Source organism: Rosa chinensis, chromosome 5 (genome assembly GCF_002994745.2).
Source record: "Rosa chinensis cultivar Old Blush chromosome 5, RchiOBHm-V2, whole genome shotgun sequence".
NCBI classification, from domain to species: Eukaryota; Viridiplantae; Streptophyta; class Magnoliopsida; order Rosales; family Rosaceae; genus Rosa; species Rosa chinensis.
In genome coordinates this window covers 33,569,437-33,590,281 of record NC_037092.1, presented here as the reverse complement: position 1 = coordinate 33,590,281, position 20,845 = coordinate 33,569,437, and the positions used below count along the sequence as shown (strand labels likewise).

The 20,845-nt window shown below is 37.9% G+C and overlaps 2 protein-coding genes across 13 annotated transcripts; both read right to left on the bottom strand.

The window, feature by feature from the left end:
- Positions 1–5,422: 5,422 nt before the first annotated feature.
- LOC112203670 lies at positions 5,423–15,134 on the bottom strand. 6 transcript variants are annotated; one of them, XR_005799318.1, is made up of 4 exons: positions 12,795–15,134; positions 9,110–10,084; positions 6,619–6,725; positions 5,423–5,576 (listed from the first exon to the last, which is right to left on the bottom strand). XR_005799318.1 is itself a non-coding variant. In XM_040505597.1 (2 exons), the coding sequence occupies exon 1, from the start codon at positions 14,619–14,621 to the stop codon at positions 12,810–12,812; it is 1,812 nt and encodes a 603-aa protein (XP_040361531.1). In that variant the 5' UTR covers positions 14,622–15,134; the 3' UTR covers positions 8,457–10,084; positions 12,795–12,809. The 6 variants fall into 6 exon arrangements, 4 of the variants coding, with proteins under 4 accessions (XP_040361531.1, XP_040361532.1, XP_040361530.1 ...); XR_005799319.1 differs by lacking the exon at positions 9,110–10,084; XM_040505597.1 differs by lacking the exons at positions 5,423–5,576; positions 6,619–6,725 and having other exon boundaries at positions 8,457–10,084.
- An 878-nt stretch (positions 15,135–16,012) lies between these two features.
- Positions 16,013–19,038, bottom strand: LOC121049098. Of its 7 annotated transcripts, none has more exons than XM_040505587.1 (3): positions 16,982–19,038; positions 16,783–16,900; positions 16,013–16,557 (listed from the first exon to the last, which is right to left on the bottom strand). In XM_040505587.1, the coding sequence occupies exons 1-2, from the start codon at positions 18,950–18,952 to the stop codon at positions 16,808–16,810; spliced, it is 2,064 nt and encodes a 687-aa protein (XP_040361521.1). In that variant the 5' UTR covers positions 18,953–19,038; the 3' UTR covers positions 16,013–16,557; positions 16,783–16,807. The 7 variants fall into 7 exon arrangements, with proteins under 7 accessions (XP_040361521.1, XP_040361522.1, XP_040361517.1 ...); XM_040505588.1 differs by having other exon boundaries at positions 16,013–16,516; XM_040505583.1 differs by having other exon boundaries at positions 16,783–19,038.
- Between the last annotated feature and the right edge of the window lie 1,807 nt (positions 19,039–20,845).

Sequence of the window (20,845 nt, the reverse complement as noted above, 5' to 3'; positions counted from 1 at the left end):
TTAGGCAATGACGAGTGCAGTAGCGGGATTATTAGTTGACGATGATGAGTGCAGTAGCATAACACGAGTAGCAGAAATGGACGAGTATGAGTACAGTAGTAGGATTGGACGAGTGCAGTAGCAGGATTAGATGATGAGATGAGAGTAGTAGGAGAGTGAGGTTTTGTAAAGTAACATAAAGAGATTATTCTCAAGAAAAAAAAAAAGTAACATAAAGGGATTATTCTAAAATAAAAAAAGTAACATAAGAGAATTAGAAGTCAAAAGAAGTAGTTAAGGGTAAAAAAATAAATTAACTCATGACATGTGACAAGTGTAAAGTAGATTGTCCTCATTTATAAAATTTGATCCTTATAAAGGGATTAGAAGTTAAAAGAAGTAGTTAAGGGTAAAAAAATTAATTAACTCATGACATGTGGTAAGTGGAGAGCACATTGTCCTTATTTGTAAGATTTAGTTCCTATATGTTTAATTCAACCTTTAGAGGATGTATTTGTTAAGTCATTGTTTGTCAATAACTTATATGTAATTTGTTATAGTATATTTTTGTCACTTGTGTTTGGATTGGGTAAATTGCTGGGTTGAATTTCATACTCTTGAGTTGTTATACAATTCAGATAAAAAGAAAAAAGAAAAAAGCAAAAAAAAAAAACAGTTGTTATACAATTCTAATTTCAGTGTCAGACTCATGTTCTCAAAGTCGTTATAAACATTTATGTGACTCATTGTTGAATTTCAATCCAGTAATAGAAAAAAAAAATACAAAAACTACAAGAGTGATAGCGGTAAATTTTCATTTTATAATGTTGCATTTTACTTTTTTCTATTTAAATAGTGACTTAGTGGGTGATTATTGATTTCTTAATTATCATGACCTCGATCAATATGTGACTTAGCGATTGAGCCTCTAGATTGGGAGTCCCCTAACCCGCATACAATCCACGAAATTGTTGTTTGTAGGCAGTGGAAGGAAGTACTTTTACAAGATCTCCTGACTAGGGATTAGTCCATGGTTGAAAGCTTTATAATACCGCAGGACTCGGTCAAGAAAAAAAAAATTATTACGAGATTAAGCGAGACGCGAGTATAACCTTTTGTACTTGATAGTCGATGATTGTAATACATATTTAGAGATTATAAACGTTTAAGAGATGATACTTACTCGCACAATGGATATTGAAGGAAGAAAGATCAAATATCCATCAGTGACGATGGTCAAGTCAAAATAGAATAAGTTTTAAACATTTTTACCTGCAGTTAAATCACTACCCTCTTTTCTAGTTTCAACATTTTTATGCTTCTTCCTTTTTCTGAAATATTCTGATATAGTCAAGTCATCTTTGTCCATAGAATCTCCAACTTCCATCCTACAACATCTGGGAGGAAATCCGGGAGGAACAAGGGAATCATTACTTTCACTTAGGGATGGCAAAAATCCCCATTGGGTAGAGTACCCATCGGATATTTGACCCTAACGGGGAGAAATTTGGGTGAAATCGGGTAACAGGGATGGGGATCCCCATTCCCCAGTATTCGAATTTTGAAATCGGGTATGGGGTGGGGATGATATTTTGATCCCCATCCCCATACCCACCCAATAATAAGAATTATCTAAAATAATATATATATATATATATATATTATTTATTATATATTTTACTTATTACATACGTACCCACCCAATATGTAAACTTTATCTTTTTGTCAATATTTAAATTATATTAATAAATATGTTAAAAAAGGAAGATTCTTTTAATAAAAGATCTTTATCAACATGTCAATTTTCCTTGATTGAAATAAGAAATTTATTTTATTTTGATGTTTGATTTTAACTTCATATTTTACAATTCATAATAATTTGTATGAATTTTTATATAATAAATTAGTAATATTGTTATCAGGGATTGGGGCGGGTACAGGGACCTAGTCCCCAATGAGGACGGGGATGGGGAATCCCCTTATTACTGGAATTGGGGCGAGTAAGGGGATGAGGAATGAAGTCCGCTATGGGGATGGTAATTTAATTCCCTTACCCTACCATACCCTCCCCATTACCAACCCTACTTTCACTCCTTTCATTTGAAATCAGAAACGGAATGACATTAATTTCTCGTTTCCCATTCAAATAGGCATCATCACAAGTTCGTAACTTAAGCTGATGAAATATAGGAAACTGAAATTAAGACATTGTAATGGCTATAGCGACTATAATATCTGCATAATGTGTATTTTAATATTTATACTCTATCTCCATATGTGGTTTTTTTGGCCCTTTTTTCGCAGTGAAGCATACCTCTATGGTACATTTGGAAATCTTGAGAAAATATCCATCGTCCCTCTTGCCAAAAGTTCCCTCCCTCCACTTCACTACTCTCCCATGCTGTGTTAATAGACTCAATTAGAACAAAGACAGCAAGGTTACGTATCCTACAAATATGTGCAAAAGCCTTTAAGAAGTGATCTACGTACTGGCATTTTGAATGCCTATATCCAGCCTCATTATTGGACTCCATATATAAAGCATAACATTCAACATCATTTATTTTGACTATGTGCAGTCAGAAATGAGGGTAAATAGCTTTTTAGACTCTATCAATTGAACACGATTGTGACAAACTTGCTGCATGGATTTTGCTAGTTGAGTCGATCTTTCTACCAATTGAATTTCAAAAGCCACTTTATCAGTTATATCTATTAGAGATGGTTAATTGTTACCGTACTCTCTTGTAATATCGATATTCTATCCCACCTTAAGAGAATTCTCTTTCCAAGTTCAAGGGGATATCAGATTATCAGGGAGTAAAAACTGTAGTTGAATTACTGGCCGGGTTTTGGGAGATATCAAGATTCTCGTACAGATCCATGTAAAAGAGAAAAATGTTAACTAAAATGCTAAGTGCTCAAAATCTGAATCAGCAGCATTCCAGTCACCAACTTCCATGGTATTTGGCTGCTCATCATTCATTAGCTCCTCCACAATAGAATTGGCCCAGTCTGCCATTTTCTGGACCAGATTTTCATCTTGGTGAATCTGAAAGATTCAGCCACTCATTAAATCATCACCTTCACGTACTGCTCAAGATTTTCTTCTCCTAGTTGTGGTTGAGCTTCAAATTCAGCTTCAATCGACTTTTCTAGTTCAGCCGCTTCTTGATCAGCCTCAAATTGTTGGAGTCCCCTATTCTCATCCACTTGCAACGCAACTGGTTCAGCTTCTAATGGTGTTGGTCCTGCTTGTTGAACAGATTTTAAACTTCTAATAGTGCTGGCTGCCATAGTGGTTGGTCATAAAACCATTCTTCTACTTAAGCAAAGTCGAATGATGGTGTTGCTACGTTATCAGCGCATTGCAAAAGACATTGCCGCTTCACTTGCAGCTCCTCAAGCAACAATATATACAGGATCAATGTTCAAATTATCAATTCCATCATCAGAGTCTCCGAGCATCTCCTCTTATTTTTGCCTTTTTCTTTGTTCATCGTTTTTCCTAAGTAAACAAATAATATAGTCTTTCTTGTTTACTTGTGCACGAGTTGCGACTCATCAAGTTCGTACTCGTACATGATCCAGCGACCGTGATGCCCGGAGCCCTTGTTCTTGAAGGTATAGGTTTTCTTGGTGTTGTTCTTGAAGGTATAGGTTTTCTTGAAAACAAGTTGTTGGCTGCTGATATATCTCTTTGGCTGCGTTCTGGCCTTTCCAAGTACCACCACTACCAACGATTCGCCTCATACGCCAGCCTCTTGCAGTCTTCTTCTTCTTCTTTTGAGTGAAGAAGTAGAGATCCTTGTTGGTCCTCAAGTCGTTTGCCCTTCTTTCTTCAAATCTTTCTCACATCTTCCAAGGGTCTTGGTCACCGTAAAGATCCAACTCGCAGATAAGATCGTCTTTCCCGGGCACCTCCTTGCCGTTCAGCTTGGGTTTAGGGCAAAACCTTTGGCCTGGAAGAAGGTGACCGTCATAGCCACCACCGTCCATGAATCCTCGATTCTTTTTGTGCTTTCTCCGTTTTCTTTAAGAATCTGGAAACCTAGATAAAAAATCAGCATGGAAAATTCGAAAACAGATAGACATATATAAGTAGGATTATCACAGGGATTGCCAAACTAAGCAAAAAAGGCTAGAAAAACAAAATAAGGCAAGAAAAACAAGCATCGTTTGCTAAAGATCAATGGGCCGAGGCTCTGAACTACAATCAGGAACTATTTTCTATACGTTCCTGATTGTAATTCAGAGCCTCCGCCTTTGGATCCATAGCAGCAAGAGTCCCCACCGGCTTGCCTCTATAGTAAACGAAAGACTTAGTCGTGACCTAAAGTTTTGAAAGAAACTGCCCTAAGCGTGAACACTGCGCAGGGGAATTTTAGAAACACACGCACTACCAGAATGGATTTATAGGAAGTAATAGCAAGGAAAGCACAACCGAATTAGTAGGCTAGGGTTTAGGGTCTGTGGGCCCCCCTCCTTTTTTTTTCTTTGCTTGATATTAAGTAATAGAATTATTAAGCAAAAGATCAAGTAATAAGACATCTTTAATAGTGTTTAGGTCTTTATATATATATATTCAGAACCCAAATTGAGATGTACCTACATGAGATACTTTTTATGGCGATGTGTAATTTTACAGCTTGAACCTGCCTAGCTAGGTGCCTTGTAACTATTACTTTCCATCACTAGGTGTATAGTTATTTTCAAGTATTTTCAAGCTAGCTGTTCCTTTTAAGACTCCATGAATCGGTTGCAGTAATAATGTCCCATTTGCCTATTCCTTGCAGATCCTTGTTCTTTCTCCCTTTCTTCTCACACTAAATTTATGATGATCGCGACAAGGAGCAGCCACTGATTTGAACTATAATATTGTTGTGTACGTCAGCCACCATGAGTAGTACTTGTGACTGCTTATGTAAACTATAAGAATGATCGAGGGAGTGTGTCATTGTCTGTTCTCTGCTGCATCTCGACACCTAGTAATTTGCCTATTAATCTTCTTACGTGTTGTATAACTTTGGCGCTAGGCATGGAACTTCTCATCTACAGGGCTGATTGTGTTCATATTTTGCGCTTTATTCTTTCTGTGACACTTTAGACATAGCAGATAATTGAAGACTGGGACAAGCTATAATTTGAAGGGACAGATAAATGCAGTTCCCAGATAAATGAATGTGAAATTTTTTCAAAGCCATCATGACCCATTGACTTCAAGAATGGGATCGACATGCATGAATTTTTGAAGTCAGAAGACTTTGCAGGCTGGTAGCTTTTGCCATTCAATATCAACTGACTTAAAAATTATGTTTTCACGGCCAGATATGAACGTGCAGCAACGTTACTCACCGTGAACGAGATTGTTTGGAGGAGACTGGAGAAAGACAATGGATAAAACTAAAATAAATCAATAAAATTTAAAAAGTTCATGGTCGATAACAAAAGCACATTGTTTGAAAGTTTATGGTGAGATTGTAAGTATCCACCTAGGTTCAAGTGAATATGTATGACTGCCTCATCAGCAATAGAGTATCTACAGAAGACAGAAGTTCCTGATATTTGAAGAGTTCTACTTTTGGCCTCCCCTTCCCCTGCATCAGAACAAAAAAAACAGCATAACAGAACAGTTAAACTTTCAAGAAAAAGGTGCATATCATGTTGAATGGCAGAAATAAGACATAACTTAAATCTGAAAGGAAGCACGATTGACTCCAAACCAGGTATATTGATATGTATACTAGCAAATAAGATAGGAATAACATAAGTAGTAAAAAGATGATCTGATTTTGTCCACCGACCAATTGAATTTGTAATGACCAAAGGAATGCAAGTATAAACAGCATGACTGCAGGTGTTGATAAAATAATTTATTTATCACAAATGGTAGGGAGAATATCACAAATGGTCACTCAAGTATGACTCATTCAGCACTTTGGTCACTTAACTTTCATATATATCACTTTAGTCACTCGAATATGTCATAATTGAGTGACCATTTGTGATATTCTCCCTACTCGGTATACAGAGTTCGCTGACAAGTACTAAATACTAATAGATCTTCCTATGGCTTTATTTATTAATTTAAGTATTTTACTACACTAGCCAAAAACTCAACTTTTGCATGAAGTCAGAAATGTTTTGTAATGACGAACCTTTATCGTTATAGTTGCAAGGTTTATGGGACCAAATCATGCCCCCCATCAACCCATGGTAAAACTTCATTTAAGCTGAAAGGAGAGAAGGTATTGGCAATCTAGAAGCAACAAGGTAACAAAATGAACGTCTGGGGTTATCTGACTAAAGGGAACCTACTCTCAAGTCTCAAATACAGTAACTTAAGACAACTGAAATATTATGGCTCGTACCATCCGAAAAACTGCATTAGTCCATAGTCCTTGTTGGCTCAAAAAACTGTGCAGGTTGATAGCTTTGTTCTGAACTTACAAGATATGGACTCAAGAATATCTTAATCATCAGAAGAGATATGTGTGCAGCAAGTTAAAGATGGTAATGTGACTGTTTTCTGGCCATAAGAGACCATTAAAAATGCAACTTCTTTGGTCAGCATACACATTGTTAGTATGTATATGCACATGTAGGTTAAAGGTTTTGATCAACAGGTTGAGTAGTTACCATTTACAAAGAGATTCCAACCGCATTCTGCTTCAATCCATTAAAATATCTACAAAAGACCAAGTTTCTGCTTTGAGGAAGTTTGAGTACTCTTGCACGCCTTTTCCCTGCATAGCAAATAAAATAAACCATTAAACAGAGGGTCAATAACATGCTGAAATGCACATATAAAATGGAACTGCAATCCAACACTAAATAAGGCTGAGCTCTAACAATTTGATTTGATTTGTCTAAGAGCAGATAGATAGAAAGAAAAGCAATTATGATAAAGTATGACACACAACTTTTAACATTGATTTTAGACATGGTTGGTTTGAATTGTAAGGAAGAGAAGCCTGCAACAGTAGAAATTGAATGATCTCAAGTGTCTTCATATACTCGGAAGGTTTCATCATTAGTAACAAATTATTTATCAGATTTCCAAACTACATTCTATTTATAGTATAAATGGATTTCTGATAAGATGGATCATATTATCTTCACTTGTATCAAGTATGAGTTTTCTTTTGTTAGTCCTACTAACTTCTTAGAGCATAATCAGAGCATTATGTAGAAAAAACAAAAAGGATACCCACGAAATATGTGATATGTCAACTGTTTCATTCCTCTTAAAAAGTGGTTGTGAAACACATATTAAAAATGAAACAAATTATGGATTTCAACCTACTCATTCAGAAAAAGTAAGATTCAAAAAGCAAGCTATTAAAAAAAAAAAACGCCATTATATGGATGACAGAATTTTCTTTAGTGAAGAATTTGTAATATAAAAACAAAGGGAGCCAGAAAATTAGAGTACTCCTCATGAACAAGGAAGCAAAAGCAATAAGATTAACAAGTTTTGGAATACCAAATCAGAGGAGGGCTTTGTTTCGTTAGCTTTTTCTATAAATCATTCCCAGAAGAATTGGCTCTTAAGACGCCCACTATACTTTTTGAAGCCTGGTGACTCTATTTTTAAGAGCTGAAACCCGATTCTCCAACACTATGCTTGCCGTGTCACTATCTGAACTTCTTGCATTATTCCCCATAACAATTGTCAGGTTTCTCTCGGCCTTGCATCCTCCAACCAAAACTTCATTCAACATATCCTCTGTCTCCAATCTCTCTGACTTAATAGTATCAACAGAACTTTCTGCAGTTGAAGATGCCAGATTTTGAACTTGACCTGATAACTTCTCACTATCACAACATGTCCTAATTTCAACATTTTTGTGTTTCTTATAATTCTTAAAAAGTTCTGACAAAGTTAGTCAATCTTCATCCAATGGACCTCCAGTTTTCAATCTCTCTGACTCCATAGTATCAACAGAAGTTTCTGCAGGTGAAGATGCCAGATTTTGAACTTGATCTGATAACTTCTCACTGTCACCACATGTTCTAGTTTTGACATTTTTGTGTTTCATATAACATCCAAATATTTCTGATAAAGTCAGTCCATCTTCATCCATTGAACCTCCAGCCTCCATCCTACTACATCTGGGAGGAAATCCTGGAGGAACAAGGGAATCATTCCCTTCATTCCTTAGTTCTGAAGCCAGCCCTATTTTTTCTGGAAACTTTGAATAAGAAACCGAAGGAATGGTGAAACCATTAGTCTTCCTCCCTCTCTTAGAACCCTATACAACTTTCTGTGGGGCAGAACCATGATGTACGGGGACATGTTTAGCTCTCGGAAGTGATCCTTCCATGGACTTTGCTTTCTTGAATTTTGGCATTGTAGGCTCGCTTTTGTTTTTGAGAATTGACACTGATTCCTTCCACCACTTCAAGTAACTTGTGCTAATATCTGCCTTTGAAAGCCTGGATGGAATATACAATTTTACATTCTTAATTTCCTCCATGCAATCTTTCCAGGCTCCCTCAGAATTTACTTCTACACATGAGTCATCAAAACTGTGACCAGAGCGAGCTACAGAACATGGAAAGTCTTGATCATATCCATATTGCCTACCCGATGCGGAAGTTATTGCTCTCTAGTATCTAATCCAGCTAACTCAGTCGCCCTCAAGCACAAGACAAATGACAATAATTTATCCTCCAGACCCGGGCGAACCCACTTTTCCTTCTCGTCATAGTATTTAGGCAAGTTCCAGTTCTCAATTGGCATGGCATAAGGGCGCCAAACAAAAACTTCTCCAGCTGATTCTAAAACTGTCCTCACATTTACAACTTTTAGACCATCTACTCTGGTCCATAGGGCCAATCTTGGCTCAGATAACTAATAACATTGGGTACTGGCCTAAATTCCAGAAATCTTTCCCATGCCCAAACCTGTACTAAATGAAATGGTGACTTGAGTTTGAGTTTTGAAACATCATTCCTGCCCTTTAATTCATTTGAAGCTACAATAGTCCTTTTCAGCACACTCAAATCTCTATAAATGCAGGCAAGAACAGCCGGTGCAAGCACAATGCGGGTACCTCTAGCTAAAAGAATTGCAATTGGAAATACACGTTTGTGTAAGGCATTACAAGCCTCAGGAAAAACATACCTGGACAACCAAAAGGCAAGGAATGCTTGGTGCTCCAATTCACTCCCACTCTTCCTGAACTTCTTCAACCATGAGCTCTCAGTAGCATTCTTGGATGTGGGTTTCAGAAAGCAGGCTTTTTTCAGAATGGGTCTCCATTGACCTCTCTTTCTTCAATAATGGTGTCCTCTGGACTCTCCATCACAGAAGTCTTGGGTTCAAAGAGTTTAAGTACTAAGTATTTTCTCCTTGTTGTATTGAAAAAGGTGCGCTTACCATTGAAGGGAGATCTAAAAATTAAATGGCTCGGATTATGTGATTATACTATGGTGGGTCTAAGTATCATACTCAGCTCTTAGAGAGCTTAGTAATGTAATGTTTGGGATGCGAGTAAAAAATGGGACAGCACGACCTGATGAACTCAATGAAATATGTGCTTTCATTTTCATCTTGATTTCAACTAGTCCACGGGATTCGAAAGGTACCATTACAAACACTTTGCGTATCTCTAACATACCACAGATCAACGATAAAATAAGCGAGAATAGGAACAGTACTGCAGATGTGAAAGGCAACACTCCACTCATCAACTAAGTGAAGAAGCAAACTGCCGTCCCATATCTTTATTACAGCCCCAAATTAAGTGAGACGCGAGGGTAACAAGACCCCTTTGTGCTTGATAGTTGATGACTGTAATACATATTTAGGAATCTTAAACGTTTAAAAGATGATATTTACTCACATAATAAGTTAGATACTTATTATGTGTGGCTAAGATATTTAGGTAGAAGAAAATACCATATGTGGCTATAGCAACAAGAGTATATCATGTGCAGTTCTTCACTATCAGTTTGTAAGTTGGTTTGTTCCGAAATCCATAATCTAATGTTATCCCTTATAACCAGGCAAATATCCCATTCCCAAAACAAGAGCAAAAGCACAGAATCTGGTGGAAACATCTGGAGATCTTTGCTTCAAATTAACTTCAACTCAGGCCTGCATTTCTAACAAGAAAATTCCATAAAACTTTGATGTTTGACATAGTTTTCGCATGTATTCTTTTGCAGAAGTTAGAGACAGCATTTGGTTTATCAATTACTGTTACAAATATTCTGCAAAGACAACTAGGGTAACTATAAATAGTTTCTAATAAAACATTATCTTCCTTTTAGAACAATATTTTGACATCTAACAAAAGGTAATAAAACACAAAAACAGAATGTATACATAATAGTTCAAGCAATAAGGGAAGGTAATCCAAACTGCACAGCTAGAAGGCAAGCAAGGAATCCTAATGAAAGGTATGACATATAAGTACTTTGAGTCTCTATACAAAATTTGCACAAGCTACTCACTGAAAAAAAAATCATGCATCATACTATGAATGCTGAAGATTTTAAAAAGTTAACATTACGAATAATATTTAGAAAGAAAAATCAGATAAAGTCATAAAGTCATAAACAGTTTTTGGTTATTAGTACTTACGGAGCTCGTCACAGAATCAATGGTGTTGGCAAATTGACTAGGGAAAAAATTGACAGAGAATATCTCTTATATTCGACACCACAGTAAAAACTTGAACTGCTTCAAGAATCTTTAGGGAGAAAAATTGAAACAGAGAAGTATGAAATGCACAACATGGAAGCAAAACTTGAGTAATGAATTATGAAAGGACCAGTTGACAACCCGACTTTAAGGAGATGAGAAGGATAAATTCGACAAAGTGCATGCAACAAGCTGTTCTAGGTGATTACACCTGCCTGGACGGTTACATAGCTGGCGATCATGGTGAAAAATGCTCGAGCTTTGGAACGTGGAAACATGCATGCGATATGAAAGACAAATTCAGTAAAGAGATCAATTTGTCATCTATGTTTGTTCAGTTTCTCATTACGAAAGCTTGCATAAGGAAATCCACTAGCACAAAGCTCAACCCTTCAAACTGTGTTTTGGCCACCAGTTGGAATTCATGCACATGAAGAACATAAGCTGACCAGAAGCCTTAACTTGATAAAAAAAAAAAAAAAAGCATTGGGAACATAGTTAAATTCAACAACGCATTGTTCGCCAAACAATAGAATAGGATTTTCATAGTTTGAGAATCAAATTGAGTTTGATTGCCTTCCTAGAAAAAAGAATGAAAAAAAATCAGGATTTGTAGTTCACCCGATGAGTTCTATGTTCCTTACATCTATTGCTATACTAACTTTCTGCACATGATTCTTTGAATTGATGGGTGCACCTTATGAAATCCAAAACCTATGGAAATCCTAAAGTTTTCATTTTCACCTCATCTTCACCCCAATTGTGATTGAGAAATCATTACTTTAGACTTTCATAATAGGAAGAGTTCATTTTCTAAATAATCATCTCTGCCATAAAAAAATAAATAAATAAATAAAAAAGATCTTAATTATTACCAAAAATGTTGTTTGATTATAGATTTAAGACTAATGATCTATGATTGGAATAAAATGTTGTAGCAATGATTTTCAGAGGGTAACTTAAAAAAAATTAAATTGAGGATTCGTAAATCATTATGTTACTCCAATGCCGGTTCACCGAATTCTTAAAAGAGAACTTTTGTAGAATCCTCTATATTATCTATGAAATGACCCAAGATATTCAAAATATCTATACCTTTCTAATCAATATAACCTATCTTGACTGCTTTTGGTTTGCATGTAGAAAGTGGTGAGCAGTTCTGAGACACGTGAAGCACACGACGAATACCAAACAATGGTGGTAGTTCTAAATAGCATACTAATATACGGTTGAGGATTTACAATGGTATAAGACTAATCAGTCGATTACCTGAGGTATTAGCATTAACAATATCTTCCAAACAGGAAGCACTGGAAATCTAGGACAAAACTAAACTTTTATTATCTGCATAGAATTCTTCTTTTCTAAAGACATTTTCTTAACTTTAGATGAATCCCAGAACGTTGTGCCTCGTCCATATGGAAGAGTTGAAATAACAGCTAAGAAATAGTCGAACTGCATGCTTCACCTGGATTGGATATGAAGTTGTTCACATCAGATGCAAAGTGCTAATTATTTAAGCTTATTCTAAATGATTTAGGGAAGGGTAAAAAAATTACCAATGCAACAAACAGTAGTGTCAAAGCATAGAGCTAAAGCTCTAAGGGATTGTTTTAGGGGAGTGGCAAACACCTTTATTATTGTGTGGGTTCTTTGTCTATGTAACAGAAAGCGTTTCACATTTAAAACACATAAGATAGGAAGATATCAAGAGATTAGAAAATACATTTCTTCAAATAAGAATGGATAAAATTGGTCCATCCCATACTGTAAGTCCTATTGGATTATTTAAGAGTCTTCAATATTCAAATTTGCAAGATTTTCTTTTTTATTGAACAAATTTGTATGATATGTAAACAAGGCAGGTGCAAAGACTGAACTTTCACAATCAAGGGTTCAAATTTTAAAATGAAATCCCTTAGTTCCATTTTAAAAGTGGCAGTTATGTTCAAACAACTCATTCAACAGCAAGACCAGAATCCAGATTCAAAGAGTAAGTAAGAAAACAAAAATCAAGACAAATATTGAATAATATATAAGACATAAGACATAAGATAGAGCAAGTGATTTTTTTTTAATAAAAAAATTAGGCAAACATCAGGAAAGTTTATCACCCATAATAACAAAAGTAGAGTAAGAATAATTAAAGTTTTAGAAATACCAAATTAGAGGAGTGCTATCTTTCCTTAGCTGTTCCCACACCTGCTCCACTAGTGTTTGTTTGAAACATGTCAGCCAAACTTTCAAGCTTGCTAACCCTAGCTTTAAGCTCTGAAACCTGTTTCATAACAGAACCTTCTTCCACAGTTGAAGATGCCAAATCTTGAACTTCACCTGATAACTTCACGCAGTCACCATCTCTTCTAGTTTCAATATTTTTATGCTTCTTACAATATTTCAAAATGTCTGATTCTTTAAAGCTTCTTACAAGATTTTTAAGCTCTGAAACCTGTCTCTCAACCCTGCTCGCCCATTCATTGCCAATAGTTCTTACCATGTCATTATCTAGACTTCTTGCATTACTCACAATTACATATTTAATGTTCCTCTTGGCCTTAGTTCCCCAAACCAAAGTCGGACTCAGCATAACCTCTTCCTCCAATCTTTCTGACTTCATAATATCATCAACAGAACTTCCATCAGCAATTGAATCATCAACCCCTTTTCTAGTTTCAACGTTTTTTTGCTTCCCTTTTTCCAAAATTTCTGGACTAGTCGGTTCATCTTTGTCCATAGTGTCTCCAACTTCCATCATATTACCTGTGGGAGGAAATCTGGGAGGAAATCCGGGAGGAACAAGGGAATCATTACCTACATTATGTACTTTGGAAATCTTTACTACTTTTGCATAACTCTTTGGACAAGAAACAGAAGGAATGGTGAAACCAGTAAACCTGTTTCTTTCATTTGAACCCTCAGCAACTTTTGTTCGCCGGAAACCAGGATGCCTGAGGGCAGGTTTACCCGTCAGTAGTGATCCCTCAACAGTCTTTGCTTTCTTCTTCAGTGGCATCCTAGGCTTCGTTATGTGTTTGAGACCTGATACTGTTTCCTCCCACCATTTCATGTATCTTGTGCTCACATCTGCTTCAGACAGCCTAGATGGAATATACAATTTTACATCCTTAATTTCCTTCATGTGATCATTCCACGATATATGAGGAATGAAAATACCAGAACCATCATTGGATTGAGCAATGACACACGGAATATCTTGATCATATCCAAATTGCCTAGCCACCCTGTGCGGAAGGTATCGCTCATTTCGACCAAATCCAACCAAATCAATCACCCTCAAGCATAGAGCAAATGAAAGGAACTCATCATCCAAACCAGGACCAACGCACCTATCTTTTTCTGAACAGTAACCAGGAAGCTTCCAGTTTTCAATGGCAATGGCATAAGGGCGCCACATGAAACATTCTCCAGCAGAGTCTAAAACAATCCTCAAATTTCCGAAATCCTGACCATGTATTCTATCCCATCTAGCCAATCTTGGCTCAGCATAGCTCATAACATTCGGCTTTGGCCTAAGTTCCAAAAACCTTTCCCATGCCCAAACCTGAACTAAATGAAATGGTGACTCTAGCTTTAATTCATTACTGCCATTTGAAGCTACAATAGTCCTTTTAAGCAGACTCAAATCTCCATAAATGTGAGCAAGAACAGCCGGTGCAAGAGCAATCCGAATGCCCCTATCTAAATGAATTGCAACAGAGAAAACAGCCTTGTTTACTGAATCACGACTGCCGTGGAAAACATACCTGGACAACCAAAAGACGAGAAATGCTAGGTGCTCTAGTTTACTCCCGCTCTTCATGAATTTCTTCATCCATAACTCTGCGCTGGCCACCTTAGACCCACGCCCACTGTAATCGTAAAGCCCTTTTCGCTCTTTCTCAAGTTTCTCTTCTATTTCTTTCAGCTCTCTGCTTTCAATAGGACTCAAAATAGAGTCCCCCAAAACACAGAAGCCTCCCAAAACCATAACATCCTCCAATGTGATTGTGGTTTCACCCCATGGGAAAACGAAGGTGTTGGTCTCACAACACCATTTCTCTGCAAACCCACAAACCAAGTCGTTGTTTCTTCTTATCTGGTAAGTCGAGTTGAAGATGGGTTCGTAAATGCCGGCTTTCTTCCACGTGGATTGGTGAGTAGAAGCCAAGTGGTGAACCCAAGTCAGTAAGTCTTGGTGGTCGCGGCGCCATCCACGGAACTGAAGCTGGGATGGCCACTTTTTTGGGTCCAAGGGTGAGGTGGGGATATGGGTTTGAGATAGTGGGCTGTTTTGTGAAATGGGTGTCCACCGGTTGGTGAAATCATGAGGTCTTCTTTCTCTTCAACCATGGTTTCCGGCGGAGTCTCCTTGCAGCTAGGAAAGAGAGAAAGTTTTGGCCTTTTGGAGTGAGGGGAGTGCTCAACGGCTTCAAACATCTTTGCCTGAAAAACTGAAAACTCTTGGGTTCAAAAGGAGCGAGGGGTTTTGATTTCCTTTAGAAGAAAGGTTGATTCTTTAAGAAGGTTTGTACATAATTTCTGTTTTGTTTTTATATTTTAATTTTTTATAAGAAAATAGAATTAGTAGCGAAAGCCCCTTGAACTGACACAACACACGAGAATGCTTTAGGACCATGTCTGACTGCCTGAGCTAGAGTGAGTGAGTGACCAACGACCAACAAAATTTAAGCAACATATGGTCAAACTGAGCAACAAGCATCTTAATGTCTTTGAATGAAGAATACGTAAGCGTCAGAGAGGATCACCACTTGATGCAATTGATAACAAGCTTAGAATCGCCTTCAAGCATAATGCGGTTGAAACCAATTTGCATAGGGGGAATGAGGCACTCTGCACTCTGAGACATGAACCGCAGAACGATCATTGTTTGCAGAAGATAGACCAAGGACCTAGGACGAAGCGTTCGTCGACTAAACTGACTGCGCTGTTTTGCTTATACAAGACTGCAAGTCTGCAAGAACTTGATCACTTCAGGTGTCTCAAAATACTTCACAAGGTTGCACCATTACTTACAATTTACAAGAATGTTTTGTCCCAGATTTCACTCTTTCATTGACAGTACTCTTAGATAGAAAGAAGATCAGTATATAGTTTCACCTGTATCAAGTTGAGTTGGCTCTGAGCAGAATCATTGCACTGCTTAGTAGAAAATATTTCAAGTAGAGTAATAAGTTTATCTAAATTGCTTCTCCGTTAACTTGGCATTAGAGATTCAAATCTTTCTAATGCACTTTATTCCACTTAAAAACCGGGCTCAACCTACTCATTCAGGCAGCTTTATATCATAATCCCGAATGAAATAACACCTATTTAACAAAAATCAAGTCAGACATAAAAGAAGAGATTTGTTGCATAATAAGATGAAAAAAGTTTCAAATCTTGAAAAACTAAAAAACAGGACAACAAAAGAAGTACTGATCAGTGATAACAGAAGTACAGTGATAACAACCAGGAATTAGAAAAACCAACTCAGCTTCTTTTCATTAGCTTTTCCTAAAATGTATTTGCTTTCTAGCTCAGCAAATACAGCCTTTTAACCCTCGTTTCAAAAGACAAGCTACTGCTAGCACATTCATTACCAATGGTGCTAGCCATGTAGTTCTTTGGACCTCCTGTTTTGCTGTCCATTACATTTTGCAGGTTACAATTAGCCTTAAATGCTCCGGTAAAAGCTTCAGTCTTCAGTACTTCCTTCGTTCCCTCTGACCTTATAGTATTACCAGCACCTTTTCCCACCCTTGAAGCTACCAATTTTGAACTTGACATGATAATTTCTCAGTCACCACTTTCAACATTTTCATCTGTCTTGCTATATTTCAGAACTTGTGATATAGATGTGTCTCCATCCAATGGTACAAAACACTGAAAATGCAAACTTTCATTCAACTGAAAAAATGGCAGTTCTGTGGCAAAAGTAAAACAAAAAAAAAAATTTCATGTTCAACCAATTCAGCAAGTAGCCAATTAGATAAACAAAAAAAACGTCCAGATTGAGAATATAACAAAAGACATTAGATAAACGCCCACAATTTGTTTTGTTGAATATTCTGCAAACATCAGGAAAACTAAATACTCATCAATGGCATTGACACAAAAGTACAGTAAGAACAACTAGGTTTTAGAAATACCAAATCTGATGAAGACTTTCTTTCCTTAGTTATTCCTAAAACTCGCTCCTTTAGCGTTTGCTTGTGACATGTCCACCACACTTTCAAGCCTGCTAACCTTTGCTTTAAGTTCTGAAAACTGTTTCTGGAACTCTTTTAGGGTAAACAGTATCTCCAATAAAGAGCTACTACAAGCACAATTATTGGCCGTGATACTTACAGTGTTCATGGCTTGACTTCTTGCAGTATACCCCTTGATAGTTTCAACGTTTGACTTCGCCTTGGATCCTCCAACCAAAGCTTCACTCAAGCTTATCTCTTTCTCAATTTTTCCTGATAGCATACAATTATTAGAACCTTCAAAGGACATTGAAGATTCCAAATTCTGAACTTCACCTGATAACTTCTCTCTGTCACCACATTTTCTAGTTTTGACATTTTCATAATCATCCATAGGAGCTCCAGCTTCAATCCTATCACCTCTGGGAGGAAACCCTGGAGGAAAAAAGGAATCATTACCCTCATTGCTTCCTTTTGAGGCCTGCACTAGTTTTTCCAAACTTTTTAGGTAAGAAACTGAAGGAATGGCGAAATCAGTAATCATGTTCCTTTCTGTTGAACCTTTAACAACTTTCTTTGGCAGAAACCCAGGATGCATGGGGACATGTTTATCCTTTGGTAGTGATCCTTGAGTACTGTTTTCTTTCTTTTTTTCTGGCATGCTAGGCTCTCTCATGTGCTTGATACAGGACACTGTTTTCTCCCACCATTTCAGGTATCTTGTGCTCACATCTGCCTCAGAAAGTCTAGATGGAACAGACAAGTTTACATTCTTAATTTCCCTAATGTGATGTTTCCAGGCTCTATGAGGATCTTTTTTTCCACAAAGCATATTGGAATCCTTGTCGGATCTATCAACGGAACATGGAATGTCTTGATCAAATCCAAATTGCCTAGCTACCCTATGAGGAAGGTATTGTGTTGTAGTAACGAACCCATCTAACTCAGTCACCCTCAAGCATATGGCAAATGACAGGAGTTCATCATCCAAACCAGGACAAACCCTCATGTCCTTTTCCAAATAGTATTTAGGATTCCAGTTCTCAATGGCCATGGCATAAGGGCGCCACATGAAATCTTCCCCGGCGGAGTCTAAAACCCTCCTCCAATTTTGAACATTCAGACCATCTACTTTATCCCATCGAGCCATCCTTGGCTCACCATAGCTAATAACATTGGGTTTTGGCCTAAGTTCCAAAAACCTCTCCCATGCCCAAACCTGAACTAATTGAAATGGTGAGTGAATGGTGAGTTTTAAGACATCATCACAGGTTCTGAATTCATCTGATACAAGAGTCGTTTTTAAGATACTCAATTCTTTGTAAATGCTGGCAAGAACAGCCGGTGCAAGCGCAACTCGAATCCCCCTAGCTAAACGAATTGCAATAGAAATCACAGCCTCTTTTACCATATTATGATGGTTGAAAACATACCTGGCCAACCAAAAGACAAGAAATGCTTCGTGCTCGAGTTCACTCCCACTATTCATGAATTTCTCCATCCATAATCTTGTGTGAACAGTCGTGCAAGTGCGGAGTCCCAGTCGCTTCTGCTCAAGTTTCTCTTCTACTTCCTTCAGCTCTGTGCTTTTAAGAGGGCTGAAAACAGAGTCACCCAGAACCGAAAAGCCTCCCAAAACCATAACATCCTCCAATGTGATAGTTGCTTCACCCCAAGGAAAGATGAATGTGTTGGTCTCACAACACCATTTCTCTGCAAACCCACAAACCAAATCCTTTCTCCTTTTGATTTCGTAAGTGGAACTGAAGATGGCTTCATAAATACCAGCTTTCTTCCATGTCCATTGGTGAATGGGGGCCAAGCGTTCGACCCAAGTCTGTAAATCGTAGTGGTCGAGACGCCACCCGGTAAAAGGAAGCTTCAATGGCCAGCCTTTTGGGTCAAAACGGGAAGGGAGGGAGGAAAAACAGAGAGGGAGCTTGAAAGGAGGTTCATCAATGGAGGAATATGGGGCAATGGGTTTGAGAAAGTAGGCATTTTTGCGAAATGGGTGTCCACCAGTTGAAGAAACCATGGCCGCGTCTTGTTGCTCTTCGACCGTCGTGTCCGGTGGAGTCTCCTTGAACAGAGAAAGCTTTGGCCTTTTGGCCTGAGAGGAATGCTGGAACATTTCGCAGGAAAACTTCTGGGTTCAAAGAGAGGGTTTTGAGTTTGGAAAAGGTTGAAACTTGAAACTAGGGATGAAGTCTAAAAGAAAGAAACCAATTTGGGGTAAGGTGAAGAGTGAAGACCTTTGTCCCTATGCTATTGCTATTATAGTTTTGGTTCCAACTTAACAGCGCCCATGGGGCAGGTTTGATTTGTCGGTAAAAGAAAATAAGGTTAATTGGTATTCAAATTTCTCATAAAAGAGCATTAATCTTATAATGGGGTTATGAGGTTATCTCAATCTTAGGAATTGTAATATTAATGGGATTCAAAAAAAAGAGAGGACTAACTCTCTCTGAGAACCCTCAAGCTTTGCGGCGGCGAAGGCATCTCCAGCCTCGTCCAGTGGCTCTCCGGCGTCTCCCTGACGTCGTGGGGATGCTGCCGGACGGGCGACACATGGTCTAGCCCTATGGGGTCTTTGCTTAAGGTTTTGATGGTGGTAGATGTACCTATTCGGATCGAGGCAGCTTGGGGCTGGAGGTTTATGACGAGGAGGCGGCAGGTTTTCGCTCCTGACTGGCGTCGGCTAGGTTTCGCTCCAGACGACGGCGTTGTGAGGCCCGTGCGAGTGGTCAAACTGTGGAGTACATCGTCCCTCGCTTCTGGGTTGGGCGCGAGATCGGAAGCGATGGCGTCAGGCGGCGATGGCATCAGACGGTGAGGAAGTCGGGAGGCTCTCGTAGACTCTGCGCTGTGGAGAGATGATGGGCTGGGCTTCACTGTTGGGCCTTGGCTGCATATCCTGTAGGGCTGCGGTTTATAGGCCCGGACCTTCACTTTGTCCTTTGGGTTAAGTGTTGGTCCTAGGGCTACTATTGGGTCTGTTTGGCCTCCAAATTAGATAGATTTTTTTTTCTAAGTTATACCCTATTTTTTTAGGGACCTATGCACTTTTGTTTTGTTTTTGTGTCTATTTACTATGTATGTTCATAGTTCATAGGCTCGCTGAATAAGTGAGCACTGGTTGTCTAATGGGTGGTACTAGCATACCACGTTCTAAACTTGTCCTAGAGTTGGCAAGGGAATGTATGTATCCGTGTCATACTGGCTTGAGATGAATGAATGATTTGGTTCAAAAAAAAAAAAAAGGAATTGTAATATTCAGCAATTATGAACAACATGGATACAGTTATGAACACTAGTCTCATGCTCGTGCGTGTGATTGGTGAATATTCTTTAATTTTCACTAATTTCTTTAAAAAAAATTAAATTTATATTTTTCTCCCTTTTTTTTTTTTTTTGGTATTTTGGTGAAGGTTGATTGTTTTGCTTTATACATAGTATAGACAAATAGATATGACAATTATGTAACAATTATAGACAGGTTTAACGACAATTGTGGGAGAGTAATGTAAGCACCGAGTCACTAGGCTTTGTCACGTGGTTTGGCCCAAAACATTTCTCGTCTGTTATCTATATAACCCGATTTTGTTGCATTAATCAAAACTTTAAACTGGTTATTATATTTCAAGAAACTTCGATCATAAGTCACAACTTTGGCTCTCTTTGTGTTGCCCCAATCATGAAGATTTCAATGGCCAACGAAAAACTTGGACGACGGTATGGGATATAATTGTTGTAGTTATAGGAAAATCAACAACAATTTATGAAAACAAATGGGAAAAGAATACATATTATGGTCGAAGTAAAAAAAATAAAAGTTCATAAAGATTATAACAAATAATTCGGCTGTCTAGCTAGTATTTGATATCATCACATTAAGACTAAATTTCCCCATATTGGCCTTTCTTTATGAACATCTAGCCTCTCTGATACGGGGTTTTTTTCCCTCTCTGACCTAGCTCTGCTAGGGTTTGTGAGCCGTCGTCCCTAGTGGACGTAGCTATGGATA